Source organism: Anser anser, assembly GCF_964211835.1.
Source record: "Anser anser genome assembly, chromosome: 15".
Taxonomy (NCBI): Eukaryota; Metazoa; Chordata; class Aves; order Anseriformes; family Anatidae; genus Anser; species Anser anser.
In genome coordinates this window covers 16924963-16939528 of record NC_139736.1, presented here as the reverse complement: position 1 = coordinate 16939528, position 14566 = coordinate 16924963, and the positions used below count along the sequence as shown (strand labels likewise).

Here is a 14566-nt window from a genome sequence, read left to right as displayed (position 1 = left end):
AAAAATTGATTTTTTTTATAGAAGATATTAAGACTTACTTGGCTATTTCCTTTATCTTTTAAACTGAATTCTCACTAATATTTTAGGAATTTCAAATAAGATTAAATAGTCCCTTTTTTGTTAATGTCTTGTATAAAATCCCCCAAATTATGTGATTGGGAAACCTATTAATGCTACTTCTGTCTAAATAGCTAAAAGGCTAGTACATTGATACCGTCTAACATACAAAAACAGATTTGTTGAAACATGGCTGGCTACTGTCACATGTATTTTTATATTGCTTGGGGAAGTGGGTAACATGAATGTGACAAAGACTCAGAAATGATGCTTCAGTGACTGCGAGTGGGACCAGACTGCATGATGCAGGTGTTAGTGTGATAGATCTCGTGGATGCAAGGGCTGTTTACTCACTGCAATGAAACAAAAGGGCCTGCTTCTGTCCGTGTGGGCAGCGATCCTAAAGCGAGCAAGTCTTTGCTTAGGTGCCTTTTGTGCGGAGACCTCAAAGGAGCTTACAGACGAGAAGGATTCAGTGTTACTGAAGCAGTGGGCAGTGATCCAGCAGTCAGGAGGAGAACAGAGGTATGGCCGGCTCCAAGGAAACATTTCAGTGAATATCAAGACTGAGAGGAAGAGTTGTGGTAATGCAGTGATGTTGTTACAGATATTTGGTTATGGCTGAGCAGTTATAGAAGTTTTACACTGGATGTCACGCTGAATCCAGCAGTCAGCCTGCAGTGACTGTAAGTGGCCAGCCTCCTAATCAAAGGAAGAGTCACAACATTACCCAGGAACCTACGGGGACTGCTCTGCGCCTGGCACCCCATGTGTGCTGAGCGCATCGTGGTGTTGGATGCTCCCCTCCTTGTGCCTTGGTGCATTAACCATTTCTGGGCAAACTTCATCTCTCTAGGCAGATGGTAATCTGGTGGTGTCAGAATTCACTCGTTACTTGCTGCTGCTTTTCAGCTTCCTGAAGGGAGGGGGAATCATTTAAACTTATTTTCATAAAGTTTTACACAGAGTTTTTTCTACCTAATTGAGATGTAGTGGGCTGTCTGCTGTTATGTGTGTTCCATACAGCTTTGAGATTTTGGAAACCACCTTTAATAATACATTTTAGTGACAATTCATAACATCTTCTGTTCCTGGATCCTGTGTTAACCAGAGCACCCAAAATGCTATTAGAAATAAAATGAAAGCTCAAAAAAGAGTGCTGATCAGAAGTTACATTCCGTGCAGACACAGGTACCCCTTCCTGTTGGGTTTTCCTTCTGTTCCAGACCCTTGGCAAAAAGATCTACTTTTCCATTTTCCTTCACACTTACTGTCTGGCATGCATAGAGCAAAATAATTTGACTTTATGTTGTAATGCTGTTAGTAACTATTTACATTTCTGTGCTCAAAGCCTTTTAAAGGTTAAGAAAGATTGCACATGTACTTGCACAGTGGAGTTGGTGTTTGCTTTGAGGGATGAACTGCCAAAGGTCATCCTTTGCTGTTAAATTGAACAAATGGATACGATAAGGGCTGGCATCCTTTTACTAGTAGTCTATGTAGTTAGATTTTTCATTTTGTTGTTCCATTATAGTTTGAGAATGTAAGAAAAGGGAAAAGCTGCAGGTTATTGGGCTGGAGGTGCAAAGTAGTGCCTGGATGGCTTTCATTAGACATTCCAGTTTTGAATGTTTGAACAAGGACTCAAATGTATAAATACACAAGGAAAAGTTGAATGAATGATAGAGTTATGAGATGGTTTGGGTGGGAAGGGACCTTTGAAGATCATTTAGTCCAACCTCAGCTGCTACCACTCCCCTGGAAGGCCAGCAAAGAAAGACAGAGGGAATTTAGTAGCAGAAGTAGCAGCAAGCCTGATTGATTGCAATGACCTTTTACAAAAATATTTGTCCCTTTCATCCATGTGATGCCTGCATGTCTGCTGAAAAGTTTTGACAGCTTTTCTTCTTACACTGTATTTTTTTAGGCAGGTACTTGCTGTCTACAAGAACCTGCTGGTGAAAATATCTAATTAAAGCGTATTCTCTCTGCTGATAATTTCAGAGCTGGCCTAGCCAGTTTTGCTTTCAACAGATTTTGTATTTTCAAGCCTCAGATGTGCTGCCTAAATCTTTGGCTTCTAGATATCCATCATCTTAAAAATAAAACTAGGTATTTGAAATTCATATGAAGATGAATAGAAGCAACTCCTCTACAAAATTTGATTTGTGCAAAACTGTGTATATGAAATTAAAAGAAATGCAACTTCGCTCGTTTGGGCTTGCTAACATGTTTTCTACGAGGTGTGTGATACATGGTGTGGAGGACATGTCTTGTTCCACCGGTGCTCATCTTCTTGCATCTTTCCATGCCATGGTATATCATGAATGGAGGGACGAGCTAGAAATGGCTCTAAGGGCCTTCATTATCTTTTCAATTTTCTTGATTTCTTTCTTTAAGTTATCAGGGGCAGGTTGTTAATTTCTTCTCAGACCCTGTTGAACATCGCAGTAAAATGGAAATAACGTCCTTGCACATGAGCTGGATTGTTGTTATCTGCATGGTGCTCTACAGGAGCATCTTCCACACAGCCTCAGGTGTGTGGTGCTGCAGGCCAAATGGCAGAAAAAATCTCCTGGTAGACACTGTAAGTTTTATTTTGGTTAGTAGCAATGGGAAGGTACTGATGTCCAGTAGCTCAGTGTGTGTGACAGCAGCATTATGTTTTCATGACCGTGTGCAGCTCAGGTCTCTGATCTATGTTAGCATCTCGTTGCTGTGCAGAAGTGACTGGAACATTACTGTCTAGTGGCTGAATTTTGCAAACTAATGAACATAAGCTTTGAATGTACACATCTGTTAATGCCACCCCTTTTATTGACAGGTTCTGCTTTTAAGTGTCACTCACTGGAAATCCTGGCCAGTGTGACAGGGACATATGTGTGACTGTAAAACCCACTGTGGAGGTCAAGCACCTACATGCCAGGTTCACTTATACTGGGGATTATTGATGCTCCATGAACATTTTCATAGATGTTTTTTAGTTTCTAGGGTGTGTGTGCTCACTGCAGCACCCTGCTGACTCCCCTTCCAGAACTGGGAAGGGCTTTCAGCAGGAGTAGGGCTTGGAAAAGGCAGGATCACTTTTCCTAAGGGATCCTCTGGACAAAAGGAGCTGTAGGTGGAAGAGGACAGAGTCAGCTGTACAACAGGGGAAGCAGAAGTTGTGGAAACAGCTCTGGTATTGTGGTTGGAAGTGTTTTGCTCTCAAAAGAAGAGCCCAGGCAAGCCGTACACCTGGTTCACTGAGCAGCAGCCTTTGGAAATGCTCCATGATAAAAGCTTCATTTGCTTTCCTGGTTTTCAACCTGTCCTGGCAGTGACAGTGTGCAGCTTGAATAGCCAAATACACTTCATCAGGAACCTTATACACGAAAGAAAATCAGCCTTTTCTGTGTTCAGCTGCCATGTCTGCAGTGGACTGGTGAAGTGAGGAGTGGGGCCAGCTCCCTCTTCCAGAACAAACAACACTTCTGGGGCTGTGGAGCTAAGTTGATATAGTATATTTAGTAAAGGTTTAGCACTGGAAATGCATGATTTAATTTTCTAATCGCAGTGCTTTTTGTGATTATGGAAGAGAACGCAGCAAATGTGATTTGGGGCTAAAACATGTTTTTACACAGTGAAACCTGTTGTTTGCAGAAGAGCTGACTGAAGACAAGACACAGCAAAACAAAGTTTTTCACCATAATGGTACCACCCAGAGTTAGACTTCTCTGTATTTAAAGGAAGCTGCCTGGGTTTGTAGCTTATGTAATTCAGAACGCCCTTTCAAACTATATGTTATCTCAACTGTAAACCAAGACAAAATGATGTCTTAGAGATCCTTTTATCAGTTTCTATTTGTATTTACATACTAATTTTATCATATTCATCACTTAGTTCTTTGCTACATAGAGATTTATTTGTACCTTCTGAAAGTTGTGAATTCATGAAGCAGTTGTAGCTGAGATAGAAAAAGTTATGTTTTGAGGTAGAATGCATTTATCAGAAAGAATCATTTTACTTACAAATCTTCTATTATTATTATTATTTATATATATTTTTAAGCATAAGAAAGGTGAAAATGTTCCTGGCTACACTGAAAGCATTTTTTATAGTTTTTATTCAGCTATTTATGTGCTAATTTTTCACTATTCTTCCTTGATTTTTATATTCTCTGTAAACTGCTGAGGTTTGTGACGCATTACTACTGCAGGTGACATTAGCTGCAGCAGTGTGAGTGGATATGACTGTCTCTGAGATTGTTTGGAAGTCATGGTTATGCCTTGGCTTTTCCCTTTTTTCCCCTAGGAAAAAAAATGCATAGGGTGTAGCTTTATTTGGGATTGCTGCAACTGGAAAGATCAGGTGATGTGCACTTGGTTCCCAAACAGCTTGTTATCAGGCAATGCAAAATCTCAAGGTCTTAATTTAAAGCTAGAAATATCCTTTTAGGAAGGAGAAGTGCTCTGTAGATGGCAGCATTGATGAGGCCTTAGTCACTTTCACTCTGGAATGAAAATCAGTAAAGGAGTGGTTAAGTGATGGCATTTTCTTAGTAGCTTTTTATACAAACATAGAAGTAGCACTTGGCATTTTGCTTACATAATAAATTGAAGTTGCTTCATAGTCCAGTGACTTAAGACTCATTTAAAAGCTGTAGCTAATGTAAGTAGCATTTTTTTTAGTAATTTACAACTTCCACTTTTAGCAGGGCACTTTTTTTTTTTTTTCCCCCCTCCATACTGCATGAGATAATTGTATTTGTGAGACATGTATTTATTTGTGGAAACAGGAATTAATAAGATCAGTTACTGGTCCTATTACTTGGTTAGATATTTAATGAAAGAATTTCTGACTCTACATCCGGTATAATCACAGATATCATTATGGTTCTGCTTACTCCGTTTGAATTCTTGTATACCTAGAGTTTTCAGGCATTTATACATCCTATATTTTGTTGAGCAGTAGTGAAAGCCTTTCCAAAAGCTTAAGACTTTCAGGATGTTCTTCCCCTACCTCCCTACGTTAAGACGTTTTTCTTGCTAAGGATTAGATGAGCTTCATTATTAGGAAAGAGAGGATACTCATTTAGCAACATATCACAGTCACTCAGAAGCCACATATCATGTTCACTGAAATTATAGGTCCTTGAAATATTCCTAAATTTCCCCACTCATTTTCTGTTTGCATCAAACCTTAGCTTCTATCTGTGCTGGTGTTTCCTGAAGCAGCCACAGGGCTTACTAAGGGCACAAGGAAACTGAGGTTTTAAAGGAAGCGGTAGCAGGTGCTTAAAATATGTTGACTAATTAAATAGATATTTCCTTAAAAGGTGCACAGCACATTAAGCTGCATAACTCTGAGATGTCATCTTTGTATCAGTCATCCTGCCCTTTCTAATGGTCTGGAAAGCTATTCTCAGGACTCCACTTGGCTATAATGTAAGAGAGAGCCACCATTTAGTGCTGACTGATGATCAGCAGCCTGAAGTTAGTCCACTTTACTGGCATTTGTTTGCAACAGTTATATTCTTCTTGCCTGGGGGCTTCTTTTTCTGTTAATAGGGTAGGGAAGCACAGTGATAAAGTGCTTGATGTTTTTTGGGTCACCTGTGCGCTAATGCGTTCTTAAATATTATTTCTGAACTTATAGGGCATATCAAAAAGATAGCCAATTATCTTCTTTTGGATGTCTATAGTTGCCAAAAGTTGCATTCGTAAATGTGTGTTGGAAAAAATACACACATGGAGCTATTTTTTTAGTTTGGTTTCAAATTTCAAAATTTGCAACTGCTGATATTCATACAATTTTATTTTTGAGGAAGAGTCTTTGAGGGAGAGTCTTAATTATTGTGGATTGGTAGTTATTATTTTTACCCTGAATTATCTGAGTTGAGAATACACATGAAATGAGATAACTTTCCTACATCCAGTTACATTAAGTGTTATCAGAATTTGGTGAATAAAAAAAAAACAGTAATTTGGCTGGAAAATCTAATAGTCATTTGTTATTCATCTGATTGTTATGTTTTCCTTAGTCCTTTCTTATTTTAGAGCAGAATAGAACAGTTCAGTTGGAAAGGACCTACAAAGATCACCAAGTCCAACTGCCTGAGCACTTCAGGGCTGACCAAAGGTTCAAGTATGTTCCTGAGGGCATTATCTACGTGCCTCGTGACCACCAACCACCCCCCAGGAAGCCCAGCCCAGTGTCTGACTACCGTCCCGGGCAAGGACTATTTTCTGGTGCCCAGTCTGACCCTCCCCAGGCACAGCTCTGAGCCATGCCCCGCATCTCATTGCTGGTTCCCAGGAGCAGAGACCAGCACCTCCCTCTGCGCTTCCCCTCCTCAGGGAGCTGTGGAGCCATGAAGCCACCACTCGGCCTCCTCTCCTCCTGACTGGGCAACCCACGTGCCCTCAGCCTCTCCTCACAGAACATGCCTTCAGCCCTGTTACCAGCTTTGTTGCAGTCCTCTGGACTCTTTGAAGGGCCTTAGCATCCTTTTTAGACTGTGGAGCCCGGAACTACCTGCAATATTCAAGGTAGGGCTGCACTAACACTAGATACAGTAGGAGAACCACCTCTTTTTACCAGCTGCCTCTGATGTGTTTAATGCATCCTAAAATGCAGTTTGCACTCTTGACTGCCAGTTCAACCTGTGAAGTGAGAAATGTAGGCCTTCATACTCAGAAATGTGGACTGTAAACAAATCCTGAACCATAGTGGGAGCAGTGAAGTATTTTGTCAGCTCTCCGGCTATGCAGGCCGAGGCCAGTTTCAAATGTGTCTGTATGTATCACTCAGGACATCGCTCTCCCCTTTGGAAAAACAAATATACTTGCAATATCGGTATAGAGAATTTGTTCATTCATATTGGTAAATTGCTTTGAAATCCGAAACAGAAGAGTCAGAAGACTGTCAGGAAACTGAAAAGTATTAATTGTTGTAGCAATATAATCATAGAATATCCCGAGTTGGAAGGGACCCACAAGGATCATCAACTCCTGGCACCACACAGACCTACCCAAAAATTCACACCGTGTGACTGAGAGCACAGTCCAAATGCTTCTTAAACTCTGACAGGCTTGGTGCCGTGACTGCGTCCCTGGGGAGCCTGTTCCAGTGCGCGATCACCCTCTTGGTGAAGAACCTCTTCCTGATGTCCAGCCTGAACCTTCCCTGCCGCAGCTTGACTCCATTCCCTCGGGTCCTATCACTGGTGACTAAGGAGAATAGATCGGCGCCTGCCCCTCCACTCCCCCTCATGAGGAAGCTGCAGGCTGCGATGAGGTCTCCCCTCAGCCTCCTCTTTTCCAGGCTGAACAGGCCCAGTGACCTCAGCCGCTCCTCATATGTCTTCCCCTCTAGGCCCTTCACCCCCTTTGTAGCTTTAATACTTTAATCACCGATGGAAATGATCAGAGCATGAGTCTCCCTGAAAATGAAGTAGGAATGTTCTTATCTTATTAACATGCTAAGCTGTCTATTTACACCTTCATTTACAAGTGAGGCAGCCTAGATATTAGCTTCAAATAAGCATAAACTTGTTTTGATGATTTTTCAATCTATGAGACAAAACACAGGTATGAAGGTAAAATCAGCACAGCATTAACTGCTCTGTCACAGCACCACAGAATGGACTGAGAGGCCGTGATGTACAGAGATTAAAAATGAAAAGCCCGTTCTTCAGAAATCACTACAGAAATAGAAATCACTACTACAAAAGGTGTTAATGAAGTATTAATAATGAAGCAGGACTTAAGATTTCATCCTAGTAGTGCTTTGATGGACTTTCTGACAGTAATTTTGAGCAAATATTTAAGTTATAGTGACTTTTTTTTTCTTTTTTCCAAATTAGAGTTAACATAATTTGGTAAGTCATATCATGTTCCAGTTCAGAGCAGATATTGAATGGATACTTCATTCGCTGTTCCATTTCTATCAACTGCAGTGAAGTCATATTCTAGACTCCTAGTTTCTACAGTTAGTTCTTGCATTATACAGACTACTAAAAAGCCATATGAATTAGGGAAGAACCTTTTATGTGCACTTGAAATGACTCAAATGCACAGTCCAAAAATAAATGAACTTCACTTGCCTATTGTCATATTAACTTTTTAATTTTTACATGCTAAAGTCTGGAATGTTTTATTCATTGAAAGAAGCCTATTTTTGTTAGCCTGATGTGTCCATTTTAGTTTCCTTTCATTTAGTTTGCATAAGCCTTCCTGGCTTAGAGAGCAAGGGTTTTGTAGCTGATTGTGTATATGTTGGTGCAGAACATTTGTACTCCTGGCCTTTTCCTCTGAGACTGCATGCTATTCCAAGAAAGTTTTGGCGTGCATGTTAGCTGCTGGGTTTGTCAGCTTAATGAACATCACACACTCTGCCTACTGAAGTCATCTTGGTATAGGTGCAGATACAAAATTGGCAATAGCAGGCTATATTATTTTTATCCAACTTTGTATTCCTGAAGTCTGACTTGCAGAGCCCTATTCTAAAATTTCTGAGAAAATAGTATTTCTGTGGTCATTCAGTTTTGGACCTTGCATTGCGTAGCAAGAAGTGTTCAGCAGAGGGGTTTGGTGCTTGGAAGTGCATTGGGACCTCCAGATCTTTCCAGTGGAAAGTTCTGATTTAACTGTTCATCATCAAAGAAATTGTATTTTTTGTCCAATGGGCTAGTAAGGTTGTAGAAGAGAAACAGCAGCAGAGAGAAAGAATTTTAGAATGATTGTGCAAATAGCACTGGCCCTGGTAAAGTACATGATGCTCCCTCTCCTTGCCTTGTATAATTTTAAGGCCAAAAAAGAACTCCCTAATATTAGTAGAGGTAATTAATTAAATCATTTAGGGTGGGATTTCCTAAAATGACAAATGAATTTGTGTGATTAGTACTAAATCATTTAGGCATTAGTACTAAATCATTTAGATTTCTGCCATTGTTTCCTCAGTGTTATATCAGTATTAGACATTAAAAGCAAAAGCTTTTCACTAAAGTGGTGCTTGCCCACTGCAGGGTAAGGAGGAAGCAGTGACTCTGAGTCACTCTTGTTCCATGGAGCAGGCTGGCTTTCACCTTTTCAGTTTGCCTCTCTTGAGATGGACTTGTGTTATTTTGTCATATTTCTTTTCTAACCTTTTTACTCTGATGGTGTTTTACATCATATGCTTCCTTGCTACTTTCAATACATTGCCATCACAGTGATTTAATGGGCTGCAATAGAGACCAGGACCAAGAAGAATTACTCTAGCTGACAGACCATTAGAATTTAGATCTAGATTTTTAGCTCAATACTCCCTCTGTTAAGTCACTGCTTCATCTTGAAATACAGATTAAACTAGCTATCACACAAGGAACAAGACAGATAATGTGGATATCTGAGGACCGTACGGAATGACAGAGATGGGGAAAGCAGACATCAGGGCTCTGTGACAGTGTCACTCAGTGACACATCTCCCTGGGGTAAGCATGGCAGCAGAGGACTGCTGACGCCTCAGTGGAGGACCAGACTGTCACAGGGCATGTGAACAGCATGACGGAAGCAAAGGTTTTGTCCATCTGTTGCTGTCTCTGAAATAAGTCATAAAATTATGGACTTCTTACACTTGGTACAAAAACAGGTATAAGAGAAGCTAAATTTTCATCTGTGACTCATATTACTCTTCTGTCATTGCACAGATGAGGACTTTTATGCCAGCAAGAGCTAGACACTGCTATTTCCCAGACTACACAGCTTCCCTTAATATAAAATGATGCATGAAAATGTTATATCTTGATAATAGACTATACTTAAATATGAAATGTGTCCTTGGAGCTCATTTTTACGGTGCTGTACTCTTTCTGTGTAAGATATCCTTTCGCAAAAGTAATTGTTAAAACCAAGGGAGCACCTTGGAAATAGCTCAGGCTTCCATTAGTACTTCTGAACTTTCTCTTCTGAACAATTTTTGTTATGTATTAAGCACGGCTTCTGTGGGATGAAAGGGGTGTGGGATACCTTCACACTCAATTGTGTGCCTCCACACACTGACTCCTGAGTTTGGAAGCCGTTTTGGGTTTCAGCTGTTGTATTACATGCTGTGAGTAGTTTTCCTGTTGGCAACTCTGGAAAACAACTGGAGTATTTAAACTGGAGTTTAAACACTTCAGCTTAAACAGCTCATTTAGAAAGGAAGCATTGCCATGTTTATACCACAGCACAATAAGGTGGATTTTATATAGTTTTGTATGAAGGGCTCAGTCTTCAGAACAAATCCTCTAAAAATTTTATCTGCTAGTAAAGAAGGGATAATTCATTATGATTTAATAAAATGATTGTGGTGGGCTTTTTAATTTGTTAGTTTTCCTCATCCCTCTGTATTTAGCTAAACAGCAGTAACTAGTAAAGGATGTGCTGTAAGAGGTGGCTGAAGTTCATTTGGTTTTAAAAATATCTCATTCTTTGCCTATTTTGGCTGCATCCCTGATGTCCACACTCTAGACAAAGATGCTCATCAGAACTTAACTTTAAGTAGTTTGTCAAACTGATGAGGTTCTCACTACTCATAGCAGAGATGTAGGTCAGAGTTTGCATGACCTGAAGAATGCAAGCATCAATTGTATCTTCATTAAAACTTTGATGGATGTTGCTCTGTGAGGCCTGGACAGTTGAGTTAATATATGAGGGTCTTGGATTGTGTGAAAGAACTTGGGAAGAACAGTGAACCTCCAAACGTTGCAGGCGCTGAGGTTTAGATCCTGTTCTCCGTTGTGGTCCCCCTCACTAGTAGGAAAGAGGTGCTTTAGCCAGCACACATTGTTCCGTGTGCTTGCAAAAGCAACTTTGAATAAAGTAACGTGAAGGAAATAGCAACACAATGCCTGGCTTATCTCTTGCTGGTGACTGCAGACCTCTCTCCAGTGAAAAATTACTGTACAGCTTTCTTTTGGGATTCGAGCGCTTGATAACCGCACATTTCTTGATGTCAGTATTAGCCTTTCACATCAGTGAGTCCTGAAACGACTTTTACTGCAAGGCTGAGACTGCTGAATCACTTCCAATTAGAGCTGATATGATGTTAATTAGCCTGATGCTGCTTGGTAAGCTGTTTAGCGCTTTTGTCTCACCTATAATATGTGCTAGGGAACTGTGACATTTTCTGTTGAGTGTGCTGGTGAGTTTCGGGAAGCGCCTTGAGATTCCGTCTGACTGAGTGAGGCCTGATTTCATACCGGGAAAGTTTCTCTCCTTGGATAGATTGCTTGTAAAATCCTGGGATCCACAGCAAAATCCTCTGTTGTTTACAATGTAAGTGACCTGGCTATACAAACTCTGTTGAAAATCTCCTTAAGAGTGGCAACAAATCTATGCCTCAGATTGCAAAAATGTCTCAGAAATGTTCTGTGTCTCAGTTAGAAAATCTCTGTATCACAGGAAAGTGCTATTTTGTCATAGGATCACTTTCAGAAAAGAATTCTACAAACTTCAAAGTTCCAGGTGAAAATGACCTCTCTATAAATTAAGAAATTTCCCATCCAGGTCTGATGTTGTTGTCTGCTTATCCTCACAAGGCAAGCTCGACACCTAGCAATTTGTTAAGCCATGTTTTAACCAACTTGCAAGTTTTATCTTCATGCTTTCCACATTATTTGTGAAACAATTTCTCTTCACAGATACTGGGGAAGGTGAATCAGTTGAATTCTTTGTTATTTGGCTTCCTACAGCAGAGCCAGTGAGCTCAAAGGTCTTAACCGATCCCTACTGCCTGCCCTTGTCTCAGCTGACACAGTGCTGGCTCCCCTGTCCTGTGGACACCAGCGAGCATGGACTTGTCCTTTGTACTTCTGTGCATTTGTGTAATACCCTAGCTGAAGACATCACTGTCTGCTTGTGAGATTTGGTGGTGTAATTTCATTTTATCTTGCAACCTAGTGTTTGTTTGCTAGATTCATTATAAGCATACTGCCTACCTTAGTCATGCCGGTCAGATGCCCTTGCAGATGCACAGCAGCTTGGTTGGATTTTAATATCCAGGTCCTTCATTGCTTCAGCATGTTCATTGTCAGTAATCTAGAGAAATCAACAACACAGCATATAGTGTTATCATTGGTGTGTGAAACAGGAAAGATGGGATGAAGATTTAGGAACTAGCATGAATTATGTATCACTTCATAGGATGCTCCAGCAAGATGTGTTTGCTGTCCCTAAAAGACCATAGCTAATTAATTGTCTGATCTGTTAGGGCATTCGTGGCTACTCTTAAGCTTTTCTGAAGAGAATTTATGCTTTTCACTGTTATGCTTTTTGTGTGGAGCCAGGAGTTGGACTTGGTGATCCTTGTGGGTCCCTTCCAACTTGGGATATTTTGTGCTTCTATGAAACTGGTACTTATCTCCTTTTTATAGGCAGATGTATAAAAATGAAGGATTAACTTCAGACTTGTTAATTCATACCAGTTTGTATAGTTACACATAATCTGAAAAAGTTTGATGGCATGTTAATGGAAAAGGCTCAGTAGCAAAGCATGGAAGCAGTACCCTCAGCTGAGCACAAACTGCAGTGAATGTGGTGGTTTCTATTTAATTAGTTTTAAAGTGCCCTTGCCTGGAGGGAGCTATGTGAGATCCAATAAAAATACATATTTGATAGATTAATAGAGCTCATTAATTTTGAATGAAAAGACAATGGTCCTAGGGTGCCTTTTTCTTAAAAGCTTTATTAAATACACAGGAATAATGTAGTAGAACTGACAATGTAATTTGGTCCCTAAATCCTCAGTAGATATTTTTGTTTGGATTGACATGTCTCTTAGAGTGGACTGGCCTATCACAGAATTTTCTGGTGAGAATGAGAATTGATGTTTCACATGGTCGTACTGATAACTGTCACTACAACAAACCAAACAGCTCAGCGTTGTCTCCCTTTGAGAAAAAAATAATAAAACACTGAAAGTCTTAGAGGAGTACACCTTAACACTGAGCAGTTTAAGATTATAATTTTCATAAACATTGAATGATGGTGATTTGAAATCTAAAGTTGCAGGAATTCTGAAGAAAGTGGCCACAATTATTGCCCATTGTGGTACCACTGTTCATTTGGAACTTTTTAACTCATGCTTCTGAAAGTGCCTGTGCAGGATGTCTGAGTCTTCCTGGAAACGTCTCTGCTTTGCAAGAACTAAATTGTACAAAATTCTGTGAAGTGTTAATAGTTTTGAGAAAATGGCATGCTCCAGGTCATGATGGTGAGGTCAGCACTTCCCCTCCAAGCACCAGTCCCAGCACCTGTGGGCCCATCAGCTGCCACGGTTGCAGGTTGTCCTTGGAGCTGAGTAGTCACCTGCATCTGGTGCACTTCTAGATGGACATATCAGCAGGAAAGAATCAGGTAATCTGGTTTTACATGTAACTTACATAAAAACTTTTCATTTGCAGTTATTAATGTGATGGGAAGGGAAAATAGGAGAAGAAGCGGATCTGCTGCGTCCTAAGCTAGCAGAGCAGTCATTAGTGGTTTTCTTTAGTCATAACTTCTTCAGTCTTCTTATTTTCTTAGCATATTGCTCTGTTTGTTTGAGATCCTCTCTCTAAATTATATTTCTCCTGGGGAGCAGGGATATGAGCAGGAAACTCATGAGCTTAGGAAAAAGAACTCTTGAGTTATTGCAAATAATTTAAATATTGCAAAGTGGATGTTTTCTCAAGGAGCCAGAGCAGTACATGGAAGATGAGCAGTGCTGGGTTCCTGGTGCAGTGGTGACTATGAAGTTTTGTGAGGTTGTCTTAGTCATTTGTTTTAACCCTCAGTGCTTCAGATTAATGCTGACCTTTCCTTCCTGATTTGTCTGTATTTGTGGATTTCTGTCCAATGCTGGAAGGAATTCTTTTAAAGGAAGAAAAGAATTGACATTTCATTCTCTGCTGAAAAATGCTATAGGGTCATTTTATTAAAACAGTCTAAAGAGCAGTACATTTCTGTAAAAATTATGAGTATTTGGAAGTTTGCGGGTAGTATATATATTTAGATACTATGTACTACAGATGCTATAAATAAACTTTGTGTTGTGGCAGCAGCTGTATGTGCTGCAGGTGCACCTGTGGGTAGGATGGGCCATCAAACTCCAGACTTTATCAAATGGGAAGCTTGTGTGACAGGGGCTTCTGCTGCTGTCAGGTTCAATGGTGGCTGCTTAGAAGAGCCACTGGAACACAAAATAGTTTAAAAATGGCTTTTTGGGCAGCCACAGGTTTGCAAGCAATCTTTGTAGTTGGCTAGGCAATCCTCCAGCCAGTGTGGCAGTTTTTAGCAGCGGTGTAGAAAGTGAAATTTGTATAATATCAAGTCACATTAGACTCTCTTGCTCAGCCGAAGTTGGGGAAGACTCCAGCATGACAGGTGTTGCACAGATTTTATCAGGGTCTTGGTATAAATAAGCTGGCATTTGCTGGTAGGGAGAAATGAGAAATAAATAAGGATAGTGAATGCCCAGAAACATTCTTATCAAATTTAAATGAAGCGAACGGTATTTGCTGACTGAA

General features: G+C 40.3%; 1 protein-coding gene across 17 annotated transcripts in view; it reads left to right on the top strand.

Annotated features, from left to right (window-relative positions):
* The window catches only part of GRIN2A (glutamate ionotropic receptor NMDA type subunit 2A), a 226225-nt gene that overhangs the window by 88893 nt on the left and 122766 nt on the right, over positions 1–14566 (top strand). The window contains exon 1 of one of the 17 annotated variants that reach the window (XM_083799680.1): positions 46–582. The exons of 15 other annotated variants lie outside the window; for them this stretch is intronic. In XM_083799680.1, the coding sequence (XP_083655806.1) occupies positions 391–582 (192 nt within the window). In that variant the 5' untranslated portion in view covers positions 46–390. One more of the 17 variants, XM_083799671.1, reaches the window with a different exon arrangement.